Raw genomic sequence first — 22,329 nt, forward strand, 5'->3', positions numbered from 1 at the left:
TGGTGCCTTCATTTCTTCTGCAGATGCTGATGGTCCCCTCAATGCTTCTATAAGAGCACAGAAATTTCACCTTCAGCAATCACTGTGTATCAGAAGGACAAAGCTCCTGTCTAAATATTTTGTAAAAAAAAAAAGGACGATGAAGGAAAAAAGATAACTCATTGTGCTGCTAAGCCAACGTTGAAGATGAAAAGGCAGAATAGTGGTTTAACCTCACTGAGATCTGCTGCAAATTTAAAAATATCTGCTGCTATTACAATGTTTAGATAAAGATTACCTTGTAGGCAGAAGTTTCATTGCTGTTTCCACAGCGTGTATCACTGCACTCCTCACTGCAATATCTCCACTTCGTCCTTTAAGACCTGCTCAAAAACCTCATTTCACAACTTGTCTCACTAAGATCCCAGGATCTTCCCTGAGAGTAAGGAATAGATCGACAGGAGCAGAGGTACCACCATGTAGCTCTGTACCTCCTCAGATTTTGGAAATGAATGATCTTCACACTGAGAAGAGATACAGAAAGAACAATTTTTTATTTTTTTTTAATGTGTTTCTTTTACTCTACCAGAATGCCAAGTCTTGCCCATAAGCAGCATCACCATGGTAGAAATCATTTCAGAAGAGCACCATAGGAGCTAGAAACTGGTGTTGTTTATGGTTGCTGTAAACATATAGAAACAATTGGTGAATAATGGATGATAAAAATGAGGTAGTGGTGCAAAATCACTGAGTTTGACTTCTATTCTTTTAAAGCAAGGGGAAGCTGAGAAAACAGGAATCCCAGCATAGTTCCAGGCACCGTGTTGGTATTTTCAAGAACAGAATTTTAGTCAAGAGTTTTTCTTACTGAGTTTTTATAAGGTCATTTGTTTCTATGATGCAAAATGATTTGAAAACTGGAATGTGATCTGTAACATCTAATGCATAATGTAAACATTATCCCATTTTGACTGATGGTATAGATCATACTGTATGACTTCACATAATATTCTTCCCTTTACTTTAGGCATAACAAGGCACGAATTAACACCCCATTACCCATGCACTGTCAGAACTTATAGCATGGATATTTCTCAGACAGGTCAAATCCTTCAGAATGCATTGGGTTTTCTGTCAACTAAAAATAACATTTACTAGGTAAAAAGGCAGAGAGTGGGCCACTCTTTAGCAAGGAATGTAAAAGTCAGGGGTCAAAAGAAAATCAGTCAACAGAAAGTCTGTCAATGAATGTTAGCAAGTTGTTCCTTCAGCTGAGCCTCAGAGGCATATTTAGTTTTTGTTACCTGGATTATTTTTGATAATTTCTGTCTGAAAACAGAATTTCTGTTTTAAAAAGAAAAAAAAAGATCTTGAGAGCAGAGATAGCAGAGATCAGAGTCCTAGGTTCCACTGTTCCACAGTGATGCCTCATGTGTTAACTTTCTAATTTTTAACAAAGATAAGAGTCTTATGTTTGAGTAAGAAAAGAGTCCAATTAAAAAAAAAAAGAAAAAAAGGAAACATTTATAAATGCACTAAGTGTTTGGACGAAGAGCTCCACTACAGGATGAACAAGCAAATACATTTAAGTAAAATCTTTTACTTGGAGAGTTTTGTTCTTGTAAATTTTACAAGTGGAAAGTTAGGAAATCAAAACAATCCTGACTTAAACCACAAAATTGCAGTAAAAAGTGTTTATAGAGTTTATTTTCTAGAGAAAACACCTCATCAGTGTCCATGATGCTGCACTCATGGCACTTTCTGTGTCCTGACCAAAGTAAAACAAAAAATACATCAATATATCTCTGAATTACTTCAAAGAGTGATCTACCTGTCCCCACAGAACCTATTTCTGCACTGACACCGAACTGCCAGATAGATGGACAGCTAGACAACAGTTTGGAGATTTGCCTCAAGAAAACTTGGATTTAGTTATAAAGTTACTAATATCAAGACAGTAGGTTGCAAAGCTCCCCACACAGAGACCCCCATTCATAATGGATATTTATCTTATTCACATAAACTCACAAGTTACCTCAAGAAAAAAGATCCTTACATCACAGAAACCCCACTGTAGATAAAACTCTTTCAGGTTCTGCATTCAAATGAGTGAATGCTTAAGATGTTGGCAGGGCACCCTGGGGATGCCTTTTCACCCATTCTCCAGAAGATTCCTTCCTTGTGAGGGCTAGAAATTAAAATCCATGGCTTTGCTCTCATTGCACTTCTGCATTTCATATCAACAATCAGAAAATTACATCCACATCACCTGCTTCACCAATGCCTTTCCCATGTTTCCCACCACACGTTATAAAAAACACAGCGAGGAAGGGGTGAAGAACTAGCATTTCGGCCACATGGCCCTGTTCTCCTTCCTCACTTCCTTCTAAAGTCAAGTTGAAATTATTCTTTGCTATACATAAAGAATAGAGATTGAACAATGAAATATGGAATCCCAGATTTGTATCTGTAAACACTCACTGTAAGGTCAATAGCAGGAATTAATACAGCTCTGGATTTGATCATGTTTGTGAACAGCCACCATCAATCCCACCAATTTCCATCTCATCAGCACATTTATTCACACAACAATTGTTAATTATTTAGGCAGATTAATTCTACCACTCACACTGAGCAGGACTCAAAGAGCCTCACCAGCACTCATAACCTGACCACCTTGCACCCATTCACACTTCATGCTGTGGGCTGCAGGCCAGCCCAGCACAATGTCCTTAGTGAAAGCAGTCGTGGCAACAACAATGTTCTAGCTCAACCTGTTATCCTTGCATCAAAGAGCTTCAAAGTACAAAAAGCAGTGCTTTTAAGATAATATTGCCCTTGCTTACTCTTCCTTTACTCTTAAGAGCAAAGAACTTCCATTTTCATCTATTCAAACATGTTTATGATGCCTACATAACCAAAACAGAAGAGTACAAGCATGCAAGGTACAGAATTTGCACTGCGAAAGGCCTCCAGGTACCGCCCTGTAGAGACACAGATTACTGTGCATGGCAAGGCCAACAAGCCAGCTGTGGTACACAGTGACCAGAAGTCTGGCTACTAGCCCATCTTCTAACAACACCACCTTTACAAAGGCAGGTGTGGCTAAACAGACCAGCAGCTCTCTCTTAACCAACTTTCAATACACAACCATTGAAGAAAAACACTCTTTATGTCACACTGATTACTACACAGTAGTTTTGGACAGATACCTACCGTGGTAGGAAGAAGAAACAGTAGGGACGACTGGGTAGTGCTATGAAAGAAACTCAGTTTTTGTTGTGATGAGTCTTTGCCCTCAATCTCACATTCCTTTTCAGATGTGTTAGGCTTTTACCATATTATCTATAAATGAATATCACTGAAAAGGCAGGAAGGAAGGAGACAAACATGATGTGCAGTGTGATACTGCCCACTGGGCATAAAAGAAGCACACATCAGGCATTTCTCATTCTCTTCCACCCAGTGATATATATGCATGAGTCCTACTACTCCACCAGCACCGAGAATAAATCATTTAAGTTAGCCAATAACTACTGGTTGAACACTGCAGGAGTGAGGCATGGAATCCAATAAAGAAGAGTTTCAAATTAAAATCCACTAACCTGCTCATGCGCAGGGTCATGAGCAATAGAGAGACCGGTCGTTGGTCACTCTGAAGGGTGGATTTCATCTGTATGAGCAAAGGGATGGGTATGTGCACTCTAATGAACATAAGGCCAGTGATGTGATGGCTGGAAATCATTGTAAACGGAAGAAATCTGATTATACTTCCTCCACTTTCTGTCTGTGCTACATATGTGAAAATATAGCCTGATTTTCCATATAATCATATCAATATTAAATGAAGCTGTTAATACATTTTTAGTGAAGAAACTCCTGATTTGCAATCACTGTAGATAGGATGAAGATTAAGAACAGTGAAGTGAACACCTATTTCAAGTGAAATAGGTGTTAAAAGAGCTTAGTAAATAATTTGCCATGAATAATTCATTTAAAAAAAATTATATTTTTCCATGGTCCCAAACAACCCAAGAATAGAGTGTGAATTTTTAACATTTATATGTTATTTGCAGTTATTTCTGAGCTACATTAAGTAATTTATGGTAAACACATAATTCCAAAAGGAAGTTATGATAATTAAGTAGAACATAAAATTTTCAACTCCCACAGCAAATTATGTCTTTTGACTATGATATGTAATGAGCTGAGCTAGTCTGCCCTTCATGAATTTCGAAGTGTGTGTTCAATATTTGCAATTATCTGTGCTGGCAGCGGTTACATAAGTCATTTGACCAGTAGCAATCAAAATAGTAAACCCAGCACACTCTATGGTTCCAAACAGCTCAGGAAATACTGAAGCATGCAGTTAAAAAGTACAGTTGAGTCTTTTCTGTTCAAAAGCACACGGCTAAGATGCCTCTCCCCTCTTCACTCAGCACTAGTTCTACATGAACACATGGATCAGGTGGTAGGCATGTGAGGTGTTGCTTGTTCTTTCTTCTTGTCCAGAACATTAAGTTAGTTCCTTAATGTTTTTTAATGGGTAAGCAGCACTAATGTGTTGCTTGAGGTTTGTCACTGGGGCTGGAGAGGGAATGGGGTGCAGCAGGAGAACAAGCAGCTTAGCACATGTGAAAGAAAGGCTCAGGAAAGACATGGACGTTGACAGCCAGTCGAGACAGCTTGAAAGAAGATTTGGTCCAATTTTCAGCCTGGGTAAGATTCTCCCTATCCATTTTATGAAACATGTTTGAAGTTAGGAGGTGAAAAACTAAATGTTGATCATATCACCCTAATGATACTTTCTAATTCCCATTTAGACCAAATTGTGGCCTCACAGAAACATATGCAAGCTTTGTTTTTATCTGGGATGGAACCAGGATTTCATACTTTATCCTTGTGGTCATGGCTTTTCATTTTTATTCCTATTAAACTGTCTTAATGGGCCCTCTTCCCTTCTGGTCTAACCATTTTATGTTTCAGCCCTATTACTCTTAATGTATTTTATCTTGCCAGCCAACCAAACCTGAGATAAACCCAAATTTGACATAAAATAACTACCACTGGCTGCTAATGCTCAGGATAATAGGCTGTCTGTTACATTTGGTGTTGAATACTTGGCAGAAAATACGGAGAAGGACTACAGAGCACCACAAAGCATGCTCAGGGCAAACAGACCATGGCTAGGATATATACGTGAGCAGCTAAAATGATTTCTAAACAAGTTTGCTCTGACTTTGGGCACTTTATTATCTAAGCTGCAAGGAAAGCAGCTCCACTCAACTGCAGTGCTGCCTAACTCTTCTAGGTACTCTGCAGCACTGAGAGGACAGACAGTAATATATTATAAATATAAAATTAAAAATATATGTCTGTGTGCTTTGGAAAAATACTCAGATAACTGACTACTCTTTTATTATCTACTGTCTTCTGCTTTTACAGCCCCATGAGTTCTGAACATAATTTCTTTACAATTAGTATTTTACTGTTGACATTTTCCCTCTCTCATCTCCTTATGTTCTCTTACCACTCCATTCAATAGCAAAGGTGTCAGTTTTTAAATCTGAGAGGTACTGAATGTTAAAGACCAAAAATTAATATTCAATCCTGGCAATAACTGGACTGATATTCCCTTGAATGTACACCCCTTTTCTTCTGCTGCAGATGGACATGGTGATATTTCCATTCTCATCAGTGTGGCACAGCTAAGGCTTGAGGTCTGTGGTACTGTGTGCGGGTTAGATCAGTGAGTTAAGAGCTAACCTAGTTAATTGAATAGTAGTAAAGTTGTTTCCTCTGCAGTCATGAATGTAGCCAAATATCCCCAGTTACTTCCTACTCAAAATAACGTCTCTATTTGCACCTGCAGCACCTCCTTTATCTCACTAGTGACTGTGTTACCAGAGACTGTTTTAACCCCTACTTGTGAGCACATGAGTGAAATTGCTGCAGGGACTGCTGGTTGTTCCATGGCTATTCCCTCTCCCAACTCCCATGCACCCTATTGCTGTAAGACATCACAGGCCATATTCCCTCAATCTGCTAGTTGCTCTTATGCTTTGAAGAAAATTGGCAAGTCTACCATAAGAAAAAGACAACTTTTGTTTGCATTAAATGCTGAAGACATCACAATGGTAAATATTGCCAGTTGCAACACAGAGAAGTACCTAGACTTATGTTTCCTTGAAAATCCAAATGAACAACAAACAATGTTTTGTTTGTGAATCTAAAACTCTCCTGCTTGACTGTGTTTTATACCAAGACAGCAAAAATGCTGGTGACTTTGAAGGCAGTACTGAAATGCATTATGCTGGAAACAAAACCTTTTTTTTTTTTTTCTAAATAAGAAGGTGCTTTAAGAGAAGCAATTCAATTAAGTTTCTGTGATGAAAGAACAATTGCCTCTAAGTGATGACAATTGAAAAAAAAATGTTAAAAGCAGCTTCTTTTTCAGAAATTGGCAGCCAAGATCAATGAACAAAACATAAAATGTAGGCATTATTATTGATGCAGCTACTGATGCAAATAATGTATGCATAATACTCTATAAAGGGTTGGTTTTGGTGAAAAAAGCTGAATGAAATAGAATAGCTGATGTTAATTCTATTGAGGCTGACTTCAAGTAGCTAGTGTTCAACCAGTTTGGTTTTTATATGGCCTTGAAAGGTATGCCAACTATAGCTGTTAAATCCATATTGCAATTAGGAACTGTTACCTTTGCTGATCAAACAAAATATGAAATGGAAGAAAAGAAAAACAACATACCATGTTCACACACAAAACAAAAAAATAGCTATATCAGGGACATCAGGGAAGGTGGAATACTATAACAACACATTTTATATTGTTATACTATTCCACCCACCTTAATGGAGAACCCTTCGGTGTGGCTACGCCATAGCCTTTCGAATCCAGATTTCCTCCCACTTTCATGGTGTCACAAGGCTTTCGTTGCTCAATGTATTCATTCATGGTGGACTCCAGCAGGAAGGCAAACTTGCCCTTGGATTTGCGGACACGAGCTACTCCCTCTGCAGTAGTCCTAGTGAACACTGACGGCTCTGCTGATTTCATGTAGGTCCACATCTTTTCATACACTGCTATTTTTGATCTCTGGAGAAAATTAAAAAGAAGTTAGAACAAAAGAATGTTGTGACATTTCACAGTGGTGCTGTTCAAAATAAAATCAATCACAGTTTTTCAAATAATGGGTATTGGGAAAATCTGACTGTTAAGGGTTTCCTTTGAATCCAATGATTAATAAAAAAAAAAGGCATAACAATGGATATACTATAAAATCAGATATCATTTGTAGACCAGCTACAATAAAGTAACTGCATATTTAGGGCATGAATTTATTTCTAGATAAAAGCAGTTCACACAATAAATGTTATAAGGAGTATTTTAGGGAATTGTGTATGAAATAGATATCCATAACAAACCTATATGGAAAAGAGAAAAAAAAAAAAAAGGGAATTCCTCCATAAATATTGAGCTGTATCTTGAGTTAATTCTCTGCTCTTACATCCACTTCTAACATCATTGAAACCACAATAGCTTAAGTAATATTTCTGCTTATTCACAATCCACAATTCCACTTCAATTGAGATTCTGTACATTTGAAGACATGGCTCAAATTAAAGATAAAAACAGAAAATTGTACAAAATATGCTGCTGAAGGAGATACAATGCTGAGCATTTTGTCTTAAACAAATATTATGTATGTTTTTAGAACAGTGGTTCATAAATAAATTGGGTTTATATCTTGCAAGTACTTGGCTAGGACATGTGCTTGCTCAAGGAATGTGCAGGAATTCATGACTTAGCTGGAGATTTTCCTGACTGGGATTGTGTGATGTATTCACAAATAAAGAATAAGGGAATCATAAACCTTAACCAAAAATAAATAAATAAGGAAATAAAACATCAGAAAGTGTAGAATTTAAACTTGGAAACCACAGTGGTGAGGCTGCTGTCAATATCAGAAGCTTCCCTGTGCCTGTTACATTAATTCAGCAACTCCTCTGCTTCATCCAGCAACAGCAGTACATACATGCTAACCAGCAGCATGGCAGCTGACCACTAACCAGTATTTTTATTTAATAAGACGTGACATTTGCCTTCTCCAGTGTGTGGGCAAAAAAAGAACCTTTCTAGCCATGCAAGCTTTTCTTTGAGTCAACAAGAATTTCAAGTAAAGTGAGATTTGGTCTGTCAGCCCATTCCTATGCTGTGCTGAGCACTGCAGGAAAATAATTACTTTATTATATGGCCCCACACTGAAGGAAACAGAAGGATCTTAGAATGTTTGAGCAAATACAAAATAATGTCATCTAGGTATTATTTAAATGTAGAATGGCTTTAAGAATCCTGGAACCAAGACTTTGCATAGGTTAGGAGTAATTTTCCTGAGCAAATACTGACTGAATGTATTATGGCTTAGAAACGAAGTCGTTAGAAGAGAACATCTAACTGGAAAATGAGCATCATTCAGCCAGAAATGTTTGATACAAATACCATACAACAAAACATCATAAATTATCCATGCTTTTTTTAGTTTGTCTACCTATCCCATTTTGTCCATCAACACAATAAAACTTAAATTAATAATAGCTGTGTATATCCATAATCACATCCTCTCTTTCCACTGCAGACACAGATCCTTGCCATTTACATAATAGCAGCTAAGAGCAGAGCCTTAGTCAAGCCATCCACGTCTGCCCTTTGCTTTACAATTACAATTAAAATTACAGAAAGAAAAAAAAAAGTAAGAGAGCAGTAATGAATCAGGCAACATTTCAGGAATATTTACTTGCCTTTGTTTACCTTTACTTCTAACAATTTCTTACATCTTAACATTCACTTCATGAAGTAAACTTATAATAGGTCACTTTCCTTCACAACTAGAAACATGCCTCACAAAGTAGTACTATTATTAACATGGAATTATGCCCTAAGTCAATTAAAAAAAAAGGTTTCATTCAAGTATGGTTTTTTCTGGATCTTATTTTGTTTCTCCATCAAGAGATAAAAAATACAGAAAGTCTAACAAGACATTTGCTCTGTGAGGACATTTTTGTCTCCCAAGCTTTCACTTTTAACATTCAAATTGCACATGTCAACCCAGAGTGAAAAATGAAGATATTTCTTATTACCACATGAGAAAGCTTAGCAGCTTTCCACTGCAGTCAGTCAAGATAGGATGATTTTCATTTAGGGCTTTTCTGAGACTGCTAAAGGTAAGGTTTCTTCCTCTTGAGCAAGCTGCTCTGACAGTGCAACTCTTGATGCTTCCAAAACGGGAAATAAGAGTAAATAGTTGGTGGAATCAAAGTCTCACTTTTCTTTACTGTGTCTTTAAAATGACTTTCTTTTTCTGTTTACAATCAGGATGTAAAGCAGACTGAATGTCTGTTCTGATTTTCTGACGTTTTGATAAGAAATGATCAAATGATAAGAAAATGTCCTGATGGATCACAGCCAGTAATCACTTTCAGTAATCACTAAAAGAAAAGTTATCCATGACTCTAATTCTAAAACTGACGATTGCTTCCAACCACACACACACACAAATTAATTGGGAAACAAATCTTCATGTACTATTGTTTGAGGTGGGGCCTGAGTTTATGAATTATGCAAACACTGCTTGTATAAATATTGTCTGTCAGTGATATTTTATCCTTGTCCCTATTTTGTGCAAAAATTTTTAGAAATAGAGTCATCATAGAATGGTTTAGGTTGGGAAGGATCTTTAAAATCTCCCCTGGGTATTCTTTTTTGTATCATCACATCATCACATTAAAAACAGCAAGTACTATACATTCTTGAGAATGTAAGAAGTGAATAAATAAATAATTAAATAAACCTGCTTTGTTCTCAGTATCATGGTTTTAATTATCGTCACAGCTTCATGCCTGTTGAAAAAATACTGAAATGCATACATTTTAATGTACTAAAACTGGAATTCTCAGAATTAAATGCCAGAATTTGCACAAAATGAACTAAAGAAGAATCTATGGGTTAAGCATAAATGAAGAAAAATAAAAAGGAATACTGTGGGATTATACTATTTTCTAGAAAATAGGAAATCCAGCCATCTCAGGGATTACAGTGTTTCAGTTTTTGGACGAGCTCTCTGTATCTGAAAGCCACCATTTTGGCAGGTGTCTGATGTAAAATCAAGGCTTCCAAGAATAAAAAGCCGTGTTTCTACCACCTTAGGGATAACGAAGCCTGCTCTCAGAAACCATCTGTAACATTGAATTTAGGTGTATAGCAGCATACTGACTGTGCAAGAAGACAGGTATAGACACCTGTCCCTGAAACATATCCATCAGAAAATGAATTACCAAGCACTCTAGCCATTTCTGATGGATCATTCTAGAGTTGGTGCAAAGAGAAAGAAACTTCAATGGGTGACTTATTTCACCCTAAAACTCTTGTCCCATACAGGTTGTAGTATCTACAGAAGAAATCTAGTAAACTCTCTGAAGAGTAAACTCCCATAAGGCGTCCTATGGAGTAAACTCCATGTTTTTACAGCTTAAAAATATGCAAGAAAATATCTGCAAGTTTTCTGTGGGGCTGTATCTTACAATGAAAATATTATTTCACTATAGGGTTCTTGAACAACACTCATCAACTCTCTTTGAACTGATACTGTCTTCAGTTCACAAATTCCATTCCTAATGTTGTTGAGTGACTTCAGTTTGGCCAAACTGAAAGCATTCAAGCTACATGGGAGTGCCTGACACAGAACAGTACCCTTTCAGTAAGACAAACTTTTCTTTCTTCTAAAAATGCCTTAACCTGTATCTTTCATAGAAATATTAGACTTTTTGTCTTGAACCATTTAGTTACCAAGGGAGAATTACTGACTTACTACATTTATTCAAAGCCATGTTCAAACACTAAACTCACACACTTTCAAATGAAATGAATGAAAGTTTCACTTTCATTTGCTGGAAATGTGAAATCAAGCAGGAGGGGTTATTTATTATATACTCTTGATAATGCCCAGGCTCCGTGCTTTCTGACTGGCAAAGGAAGAGGTTTACATGTCAACTACAGATATATAGGAAAGCAAATGAAAATGAAGTAATCAATAGAGACAGCACAGACATATGAATGGCTATTTAGGCTATTTCCTAATGCTTCAGCCCCATCCCCTCAAGTTATATTTTCTCTTTATTATTCATCTGAAAGTCTGTAAATTAAAAATAATGCATTTTCTATCTAAGACCCTAAAGGAAAATGCATGCAGCCAAATCCGTAAGTAAAAGCAAAACCTACAAGACTACATATTATCATCATGGACTTTCAATGCTTCATTTTAGTGCTGTAGCTTCAAATGAATCAATAGTGCAATGCTGCTTTAATTATCACAGGCTCCAATATCCCTCAGGGAAACTCTTCTCTCCAATGTGACAGGATCAATAAGTTTTCCATGAATTAAAATAACTGAAAACTCCAACAAAAGGTGTCAGGGGTAAAAATGTAGATTAAGAATTGCATGAGTTACAAACCATATTATATATAATTGCAAAGTAATGGTACTTCACCCTTTCCAAGCATTTTATCAGAGCGGTCATTAGGGAAAGCTGCTCTAATGGGTATGCCAACTTACTCTGAAGAACTCTTTGGTTGACCCTGAGTCCAGTGTCCCGTAAGCAATTTCAGTTTGTTTGGCAAGGTCTTCTGCACTTTCTATGGGTGAGACCATTCGCTCAACAGTCAAGAAAGCAGCGAGGTTAGCAGTGTAGGATGAAATAATGATGAGCGTGAAGAACCACCAGACACCTCCAACAATGCGACCTGAGAGGGATCTAAACATGAATAAGATAATGCACATTTTCCTGTCTCTTCAGCCACAAAGAGAGAAAGAGAAAAAAAGAAGGCACTATTATTACTGAATATGTCATTACCTAACAGAGAATGGAAAGGAGACTATCTGCATTTTAAATATACACTTTTAATCTTAATGCCTAGAGTATACAGTCCACTATAGTAATACATATATCTCACAGACACAGAAGTATGAATTCTCTTGAACAATAATCCCAATGTTCTTATTTCAGGAAATGCCTACCATGGCAAAAATGTTGTAAAAGATCCTAGCTAGGTAATTTCTTTTTTGAGACAAAAGTAAAACCTAGTAGTTGCAAATCAGTAGCTTTGTCTTTTTCCTCTTTAAGAAAGATTTGCACATGCATTATATTGGTTCCAGGATTAAAATGTTCCTGTGACCAATATAACATATGTTCAGTTACCACAAGGACTTATCAAACATTCTGAACACAACTGTAATAACATTTCACATTTTTTTATTTAAGAAGCGGGTATTTTTGTGGCAACTGTTATTTAGGATAAGTAAAAAATACAATTTCCATTTTACCACCTGCAATTTGATGTGAAGGCTTTTGAAGAGGAGCATACATCCAGTATTAATCAGCAACAATATTATTTCTGATTTCAATAATAGCAGAGCTAGAGGTCAGTGCTGATGCTCTAAAATCTCATTGCTAATTCAAATTTGAAAGAATGGGTCATAAATTAAGTTGTAGTTACTGCACACTAAAGTCCCAGAACATCTAAAGAGGTTGAGAAATTCAGGACTGAGATATATTACATCTGAAGTAAACTACTCTATAATGCCTAGCTTGGCACTACAGCATGGCTGTCACAAACAGCTGGTCAAATATTATCTCTCATGTAGACAGGGATATTCTCGATGCAGTGCTGCAGAATTTAATAGGGAACAGAAATTGGACATTTGTTCAGATAAGTTAAGTAGCATAATAGTGTGCATTTCACAACTGTAATACAATGGAACTAATTTAGCAACAACACAATTCCTCTGAAGCCCACACAGTGGGATTCTTCTCGTGTGTACCTGTTGTTTCTGAGAACTGTCTGTGATTTATGCATATTGATATACATAAACAATAATGGCTGAAATTCAAAGCATATTTTGTTACTCTTATTGTAGTTATTAAAACAAGAAAAATGAAAAGGCTTCCTAAAGAATGAACTTCAAAACACTGCCAGGAAAATAAAAAGGGAGGCTTTATGCTTCAGTGTTGAAGATAAAATGCAAACGTAAAAAGATTTGACACAAACCTTGGGGAAATATCACATCCTTGTTGCATAAAGGCACCCAGGGAAAACCAGAGGCTGTTGAATATGCCAAATTCATTGGGAGGCTGATCACTGGGTCCTTCTTTCCCATCCTCTGGTTCTTCTGTATGCCACTCGTATGGACTAAACCTGCTAACTAGGAACAGGACCACACTGACACCAATGTAGGCAAAGACTATGCACATCCAGATCTCATACGCCAAAGGGTCCAAGAAGGAAAATACTCCTGGTTTAGATTTCTGGGGCTTTTTGATCATAATGGATATCCCCAAACTCATAAAAGGCTTAGAAAAATCAATGACCTCTTCTCGTACCAAAGTGATGGTCAGAGGCGCAACAGCAATCTCTGCTTTCTATAAAGAAAAAAGAAATATAGATGTATAGATTAATTGGATTTGGCTTACAGACTCAGCTAAGCAGCTAATTCCAAAGGTATGTTATCAACATCAGGACACTGTGGCTTATATGTTCTTTATACTATGTTTCTGTTTCGTACTATCACAGTCTACATTTACTCAATATGCTTTTAGAAAAAGAAACATATTGCAGGGTTTTGTTTTACAGAACTATAGAAGTACTTAATTTTCCTGAGAGAAGACTCTCAGATCTTATAGAGGTGGGCAGCAGTCTATGTAGGGCACTTCAGGTATTAATTCAAATTTAAAGAATTTAAGGAAGGATTCAAAGTGAAAATGTCCTTATTGACATTAGATATATTTGTATTTTTATAAGTTCCCAGAAATAGTTGCATATTATCATATTTTCATAAGGTAAAATCATTGTTCTGCACAAACCAACTCAGAGTCTCATGGAAATTCCAAATTCCATGAAGTAGCAAAGGTGATTAATTAATGCCACAAAACTACAGGAAGACAATTTGAGGAAAAGATAGTTCAGTACAAAGGAATCAAGTTATAAGCAGCAAAAAGACAAGTATATGGAAAACAGGATACAAAACTGTGCCATTAAATGATAAAAAGTTTGTTGAATCCACTTCCATTAGAATTTTTTAAAAGATCTGTTTCTTTAAATATGTTTTTGTCAGTCTTTAATGAATCATTACTGATGATGATGTTGATAATGGCTACTAACAATGATGTCTGCATTAACTACAAAGTATTGTAACTGCACAAATTGTCTTTTCTGTGATCCAGGACCAACATCAGACTAAAGTTTGCTCCTTACCCTGTGAGCTAAAGCTGTACAGTAGTACAGTCATACTATAGTATTATATACTGTACATACTATAGTATACTATAGTATATACTGTATATATTATAGAATATACTGTACTATGGTACAGAATTACAGTAGTACCTTACATGGAAGTTGTAAAAGGAACTGGGAAGAAAATGCAACAGTGACAGGGGAACACAAATGCAGAGGCTGCTGAAAACTTTCTCCTGTTCATCCCGTCATCCTGTTACCCTGCCCACAGCAGGGCAGTTGGAACTGGATGATCTTTGGGGTCCCTTCCAAACCAAACTGTTCTATGATTCTATGATTACCACAGTGCTATCTCCAGGTGCATTCATAAAGATAAAGGCTAGCCCAGGCTCTCTGGCTAGCTTGAACCTCTTAACTAATGGGCTAAGGAGGATATCTTTAGGAAATACATTTTTTGGTTGCAAATAAGGTAGACTCAACCTGCCTTCTGCAGTGGCCATATTCTGCTTCAGATCTCAACACATGAGATATTCTGCATTTGTTTCCCCCCATTCCAAACCCAATCATCTTCATGGGCACAGCTGAGTTATTCATGAACCTCCGTAATGTAACTGTCTTCATTTTCTTTTCTAAGGTCTCATTTTACCCGAATTCATCTTACAGAGTAGCATCTTCAGATAAAGTATATATCTCATAGTTCATCAAAATTTAAGTATGTTTTCATTTTAGCAAATTCTTCAGGACATAAATACTCAGTAAAATACAAAAGGACATATTTAAATCCCTCAAATTTCAGCGAAATTAAAATAGGCTGAAAACCGAGGACATGCTCAAATAGTTTGTCTAATCCAAGTGTTACATAAATAGCTTGTGTGATAAAGAAAAATTGAAACTGAAATGTAGGATTTTTGTCATCTTTAAACTTTAAAACACATATATGCATTTAAAGTAATATGCTCTTGTTTTTTTATAAACTAAGTTATACTAAGCTATACATATTTTATGGAATTTAATTTTAAACTAATTTAATGTAGTTATAATTTAAATGTTTATTTGTAACTGCATAATACTGAACACATTAAAAGAAGTGACTCATTACAGTGCAATGGTCCAAAAATGCAAATTCAAATTTAAATTATTATATATTAATCATCGGGTTATAGCTGTCATTCTGAAAGAGCTGTGATGCAAACCCTTACCCTGATTTTACGTAAAGATATTACAGTTTAAGCAGTATAATTAAAATAATCATTTTGCAAGCATACCAGTCATTATTTCTTGTGCTAATATCTGGGGTAACCATTATGGCAATACTGCTAATTCTCTGCATTTTAAATTCTGTGATATGAGGCATTTTTAAAAATCTCAATACTTGAAGTGTTGTGATTTTATTAGTAAAAAATACAAAGATAAACAATGTTTAAAATATATTTTCAAATATCCTGACAAGTAGAAATTGAATCTAGTGTCTGTAATCTAAGGTCTGTACGATGGTTTGTGTTACTGACATTGCTGCATAGTTCTGTACTTCATCTCACTCATCACTTCCCTCTTTTTGGAAAGATGGCTTCCAACCTTAGAGTCAATGTCATTTATAATCCTAAATCTCAAGTTCTGTGAATGCCTTCTGTGGAGTCCTTGAAACCAAATAAACGAAAGACTCAGGGAAATCGTGGTCTACACTGCTAGTTTTTGTCATATTCACATACCAGTATCTTTATTAACACAGTGTAAATGCTCAGCTTGGTTTTCAAAAGTGTTGCTAAATTGTGATTTTCTTATGTGTCTGCAGATTATGAGTGGTGTTAAAAAATGGATCCTTGAGAGTTGTTAGTTTTTATGATGTGAGGTGGAAAAGTGACAGCATCACTTTGGTGCTAGCTGTGGAGATTAATTTAAAGACCTAATTAGCACACTGTTGTTGTATGCAAAACATTGGGTAAGCTGCATCATACCAAATTAAAAGGCCTGCAGAATGAACTGTCTACGCTACCCTAAGAAGTTAAAGAGGAGAAATAAGTACGTATCTCATTTCACTACAGTTGCTGTATAATGTCAGATGGTTAATAACGTAGACAAACTTGTTTCATGACAACGAATGTAAATGAACAGTAAACAGCTAGGTCATGATTAGAAGCCCAGTATTTGGAAAAAAATCCAACCTACCCACTCTGATAATATTACTTATTATTTTTGTATGGATATTTTGTGGCACATGGAGGCCTACATAAACTCCTTGTTGTTGAAAGCTAAATAGCAACAATTGGTATGCATTAAAAGTATCAGTGTTTATGGATTTAGATGATAAACAGTATAACAATAGTGCAAATTATTCATGATCATGTTCCCACTGAAATCTGTTTGGACAAAGACTAATGACACCTCACACTCAAACCAACTCCACCTGTAATGGTATTTCAATCTAGGCTGCACATGTATTCTGCACTCTTCCAGCTTAAAATAATGGAACAAGATTAAGCCTAATGATGCAGATTTTCACTTTTCCAGAATATATTATTGTAATCTTTTAAATAAAATTTGTGCTTAGTGCAATCTGTATGAAGGTGTTAAAGCTATCTGAGAAAAATCATACAGGAAGTAACTTCAACTGTGGAAGCACATGCCTTCTCAGATTTTAGAGAAACGAGCTCTGACTCTCTGTATGAAGCAGTGCAAGAGTAGCATATTCTCTCAGGGGAATAAATATTTAATCAAGGCTGACTGTCAGTGTGTTTGGAAACACCTGTTATACATGCTTAACAGTATTTCAATCTCAGCTAGCATTTCTTCTCTGAGTGGGCAAGTTATGAAGGGCTACAGAGCCCCACAAGAGATTACTGAGGGCGCTCAGATAAATCAGGGACAAATTAGCAAGATTTTCTGATGGCTTTTCACACAGTGCTAAAATCAAAATAGGAAAATAAATCAATCCTTGCCATGACCTTATGTACAGTCATAGCTAAGCTGAGTATCACAGCACCTTATCACTCTGTTTCCCCTGCGATGTGATAAAAAAAATGAGCTACAGATCTCAAGTAACAACCAAACCATTTGCACAGAATCCGAAGGTGTCCAGCTACAAAGTGCATATGGGTTTAACTAGGTAACATGAGATTAACTGGCACATGCACTCACCCTCAGCAATATGAGCAGTGCTACATGGTACTGGGGCCCTATGGAAAAAGCAGGACTGTCCTGTGTGGTGCAGAAATGCTTTTACTGGGCGGCACAATGCTGTTTACCCTTTAATATGGTTGGCATATAGTATCTGTAAAATGTTTCCCAAGCAGGTTGTCTTGTTAACTTGCTAATTCAGTTGCAAATTTGGTCTCAATCCTGGCTGCATATAAAAAGCCCTGCTTGAAGCAGAGCCAGACACTCAGACTTTGTGATTACGATTTGCGGATCTACCAGAGAAGATGAGCAGCCCCTTACAGGAGAGCTTTGCAGGAAGGATAGGCTGATTTTCCTGCTTTCTCTAAGTGGGGACCTGCTGCTGTGTAAATCATCTGGCAAGGACTCAGGGAGGTTGCAGGGAGAATGGTTTTTTTGATTTCCCTGCAGAAATCTTAAGTAACACACTTTTCTGCATTAACAGGAAGAACAATCTGCTTTAAAGCTACATCTGTAAAAGTAAGTTGAACATGGCTGGGGAGCTCCTGGCCAGCTGGCACAGGACAGGCAGTGTCTCTGCCATGAAAGTCCTTGAACCTCCAAGCCAGAATGGCTGTACTCAAGCTGCTTATAGGGAGTAGTCTGTCTCCCTTGCTAGCATCAAGCTGGGACCAGAACATATTTTGGAGAATAACTATGGGCAAAAATCCACCGTGGACTTTGTATATATCTATGATAATTTAGCAGATTAGGCAAGAGAGTTCAAGTACCCAGAGGCATTCCCTGGTACTACTGACATACTGGGATCAACACTGCAAATAGGAGCTTTTGGGTACAACAGCAAATACTAGGCAACAGCTGAGTACTATTAGTTCTTTTATTTAAAAAAGCAGTCCCAAGAGCTTTCAGCTTGACCATCAAACCTCTAAAGAGCCTTCATGTCATCTTCTCTGTTCAAAAAATGAAATTCTGACCATGCATTGTGGAATGTCCTTTTCAGGCTATTTGCAACAGGTTGCTCATGCCTAGGAGTTTCCTTGCTTTCAAGTATGTCAACAGCAGCAGTCACATTCCAGGATTGGTATGAACCTCTGTCTGAGCTTCCCAACAGGAATTTGTGTGTTAGTCTATTACTAGGGATGGTTGTGTTTCATGAGGTAAATTTTTCAAGATAAGGGAAAAAAAACGATTAAAAAAAAAAACAACAAAACCAACCAACCAACCAAACAAAAACCCACAAATGATCAGGAAACAGGAAAAGTGTAATTTCAATTTTCCTCTATAACTTCACTAGATTATAAGCCACTAAATCTCTGCTATCAAAAACTCTACAGAATCTGGACAAAGGGACTTTCTCACAATTTGTATAATTTCTCAGATATCTTAAAAGAAACTACTGATGTAAAAGTGCATAATGATCATACCTATGTGATGGTCAATGTTCTTAAAAGCCAGATAAGAAGTTGCCTTAATTTGGATAGGGTAAATCTGAAAAACCCTTGATTTTTAACATTCTGAGAGTTCTAAGGCACTAAAGCAGATACAGACGCTTGGTGATCACTCAGCTTTTCCTCTGTGAGATTAGCTCATTCAAGAGCTTCCAGGAATACACAGGAGTTTGTGATGCTGATATAATCTTCCCATTCTTGCGTCAAAGGAAATCAACAAACTTGGGGAATTGTTTCCCATATTTTTACTATACAAAATCTATTTCAAGTCATGGAGATACCTGAACTGATGAGTAAAAGACTTTGACAAAATCTGTCAGCTTTACGTAGTTGACTGAACAGAGGAGGGCCCTAACCATCATTGGGCAGGCAAGGCTCTGCCTAAAACTGTGAGTAGATCAGCTGTTACTCAGCAGCCTTTCATAGAGATGCAAGCATGATACATGCTCACTGATGGGAATGTTCTCATCTAAAGAGCTTCAGGATTTTTTTCTATTCCATCACTGAAAGGTCTAAAATTTTGGATCTGTTCACAGTACAGATAGCAGCAGCTGAAGCAAGCAGCAAGCAAAGCTCTGAGCTTTTGCTCCTTTTGGTAACATTAAATACTAAAAATATTTCTCTGTGGTTGTTGGAACTATTTTCACAATTACAACTTTGTCAACAGAATTCTTAACTATCATGCTCTTTCTGAAGAATCCTTCTCCAGATCAATGTATAGTATATGCTGTTTCAGTGCCTATATATTCCTATATGTTGTTTATATGTCCTAATAAATGACAATTTCTAACACTAGTCCAACAGTCCTATCTTTTTTAAAAGATCTGCCCCCATCCCATGAAAATGAATCAATGAGCGATTCTCTTCCCAACTAAACTTTACAGTATATCAAGAATAGGTGGTCTTGAAAACCTTCTAACATTTCTAAGAGTAACAAATTTTTAAGGGATGTGAAAACTATGGATGTTCTAATGTCACAAAGCACTGGTTGAACAAACAGCAAAATTTGCATGAAGCTATTTGATTTTCTCTTGAAAATAAATGAAATCACAGAGATAGGAAACAGAATTCTGTTTCTTTTCTGTGACTACAGGTTTAAATAAAATACACACATACTTCCTAATTTATGACTAATACTAAAATAAATTAAATCCTGCTTCAAAAATTGGTATGCTTACCCCATAAACAAGTTCTCCCACCATCCCATTCCAGATTTTTGTCTCTGGATCCCTTGCTCCATATTTTCCATCAGGAACAATGGCAATTTTGTACTTGATACCAATATGTTTTGCAATTTCTGACGCCAGATCTACACAGTATCCTTCAAACTTGTCATTCCCTTCAAACGTATCATGGTTTTTCTTGAACATAACATATGGGGCTTCCTATAATGAAAGAATTAGAACTGTAAAGGAGAAGTATACAGAATATACTCTGAAAAGCAACATGTAATCTACTGACTGAACAACACACTTAATCAAAAGTACATGGATATTGTCAGCACATTTAAATTTGTGAACAGAAATCTTTCTGGATATACTATTATACTATTCTGGATATACTATAATTGTGGCTTACTCATTTCACAAGCTTTATCAACCTCTACAAATAAAAATCATAAAAAAGACCCAAGTATGTATATAATTTTTACTTTGTGCTAAATTAAAGATCTTAGTACAATGTATAGTGAATATAAAGCAAGATCAGAGGTTGCATCCGTACAATGCAAATGACTGTGGGATAATACAAGGTATAAATTACACTTTTGACTGCAATGAGTGCAATGGCTCTTCCAAAAGTAATAGCTTCTATTTTATGATGTTGGCCCATAATGTCAGAGGTTGATGTTGGTGCTATGGCAGTAGCATTTGAACCTTCCTGCCACAAGTGTATTACATTTTGCTACTGTGTGACAGATGGCAGCAGAGGAGCAGTCTGGCAGAATGGCATCCGACATAAAAGTGTGGATGAAGGAAATGTGTGTAATTGAATTCCTCCATGCAGAAAAAAATAGAACCTATTGACATTCATAGACACTTTCTGAACGTTTATGGAGACCAAACAGTGGATGACAGCACAGTGAGGTGATGGATGGTGTGTTTTAGCAGTGGGGACAGTGGGTCACCTCTACTGCTGCAGACTTTTACAAGTGCAACATGTAGGTTCTCATATAGCTAATGGTGGTGACTCTTGCAAAATAGTGTCTTCTAGCTGAGAATTTGTGCTATGAAATACTGATATTGTGCTTTTTGTATCTGTTGTAGTTTCCATGAAAATATATAGGAGGCATTAATTTCAGCTCAATCGATCTATATCCCGTAACATAATGTAACTCCTTTGTACATAATTTCAGGTGTACAGCCTGAATTATTCACTTTCTTGGGGTTTAAAATGCACAGTTGCTCAGAGGCTATGTACATTCTAGTGAGAATATGGAAATATGTTCCATAGGAAGCATATAATCTCTGAATAAAGAATGCATATTTTACATGGTCTTTTACTACGGACCTAAGTAATATTCATGAACAAGCATAGTATAAAGCTGACTGATATTAAAGATGCATGTCAAATTATCAAAATACAATTTTGGTTACTAAGTGCCATTGGAAAGACGTGAAAATTGTTTTAAAAAGTAGATCTTAACAGTCTTTGTAAATCATGGTACCCCAGTAAAAGTGAACATGTGACTGGGAAATTAAAATCATATTTTTTCTATCTGTCTCTGTGAGGATTTCAGACTTTAGCAATCATTATGTCAAACTATAGTTCCTGGTGGTATTTTAAATGACTTCACATAATCCATATTAATAGCCAGTTCCAGATAAAATATTGTCGCTAATGTCACCCTTTGTTTGAATTTACATCATAAAATACTGGCAACTTCAATTTTCTCTGAGGCTGTAGCTGTGCTGGCTCTTGGCATGCTTTTTAGACACTGACCTTGGTAGTTCTCTGCCCTAGTCACATCTTTCCTACATACCTAATTAGTGCACAAATAAAATGAAGCTAAATGGGTAGATTGAGAATTTGTTCTAGATGGTACTACATGAACATCAGTGTTAAGCAGCAGCAATTATGTGACTTATATTCAGTGTTTAACAAAAAAGGATACATGACATTAAAGAAGCAATGAAGGATTACATACATCAATTCCAATTTTTTTAGTATGCCAGATAAATTTCTTCTGTAGCTCCTGTTAGCTGCATCTGAACCCACCCAAGAGAAGAACTTGATAGGCAAGTTTGAACAGTATATTCAATTTACTATTACAGAATGAAAAAGCAGAAAACCTGAAAAGAGTGAGATTATATATGGGAGGCGCTATTTACTTATGTAAATTTAATCCCTGTGCTAATTGTGTTTATGACACACCTCAGTATAAGGATGGCAGAAGGGAGCTTTGTGTAAAGAGAATGGAGAAAGTTATGTAGTTCATTTACTTAATGTGACAAAAATATCCTAGATTAAGTAAAACAGTTTG

At 36.4% G+C, this 22,329-nt stretch overlaps 1 protein-coding gene across 1 annotated transcript; it reads right to left on the reverse strand.

The window, feature by feature from the left end:
* Positions 1-8: 8 nt before the first annotated feature.
* LOC104917615 (glutamate receptor 4) lies at positions 9-20,235 on the reverse strand. The gene is made up of 4 exons (XM_019612249.1): positions 20,027-20,235; positions 13,102-13,472; positions 11,609-11,807; positions 9-7,095 (listed from the first exon to the last, which is right to left on the reverse strand). The coding sequence occupies exons 1-4, from the start codon at positions 20,216-20,218 to the stop codon at positions 6,835-6,837; spliced, it is 1,023 nt and encodes a 340-aa protein (XP_019467794.1). The 5' UTR covers positions 20,219-20,235; the 3' UTR covers positions 9-6,834.
* Positions 20,236-22,329: the final 2,094 nt, after the last annotated feature.

Source organism: Meleagris gallopavo, chromosome 1 (assembly GCF_000146605.3).
Source record: "Meleagris gallopavo isolate NT-WF06-2002-E0010 breed Aviagen turkey brand Nicholas breeding stock chromosome 1, Turkey_5.1, whole genome shotgun sequence".
Lineage (NCBI taxonomy): Eukaryota > Metazoa > Chordata > Aves > Galliformes > Phasianidae > Meleagris > Meleagris gallopavo.

Coding starts and splice junctions, on each gene's coding strand:
- LOC104917615 (XM_019612249.1), bottom strand. CDS start 20,218: ATGTTCAAGAAAAACCATGATACGTTTGAAGGGAATGACAAGTTTGAA. Junction 13,473..20,026: donor TGGGAGAACTTGTTTATGGG/GTAAGCATACCA, acceptor TTTTCTTTATAG/AAAGCAGAGATTGCTGTTGC. Junction 7,096..11,608: donor CAACCAAAGAGTTCTTCAGA/GTAAGTTGGCAT, acceptor AATTTTCTCCAG/AGATCAAAAATAGCAGTGTA.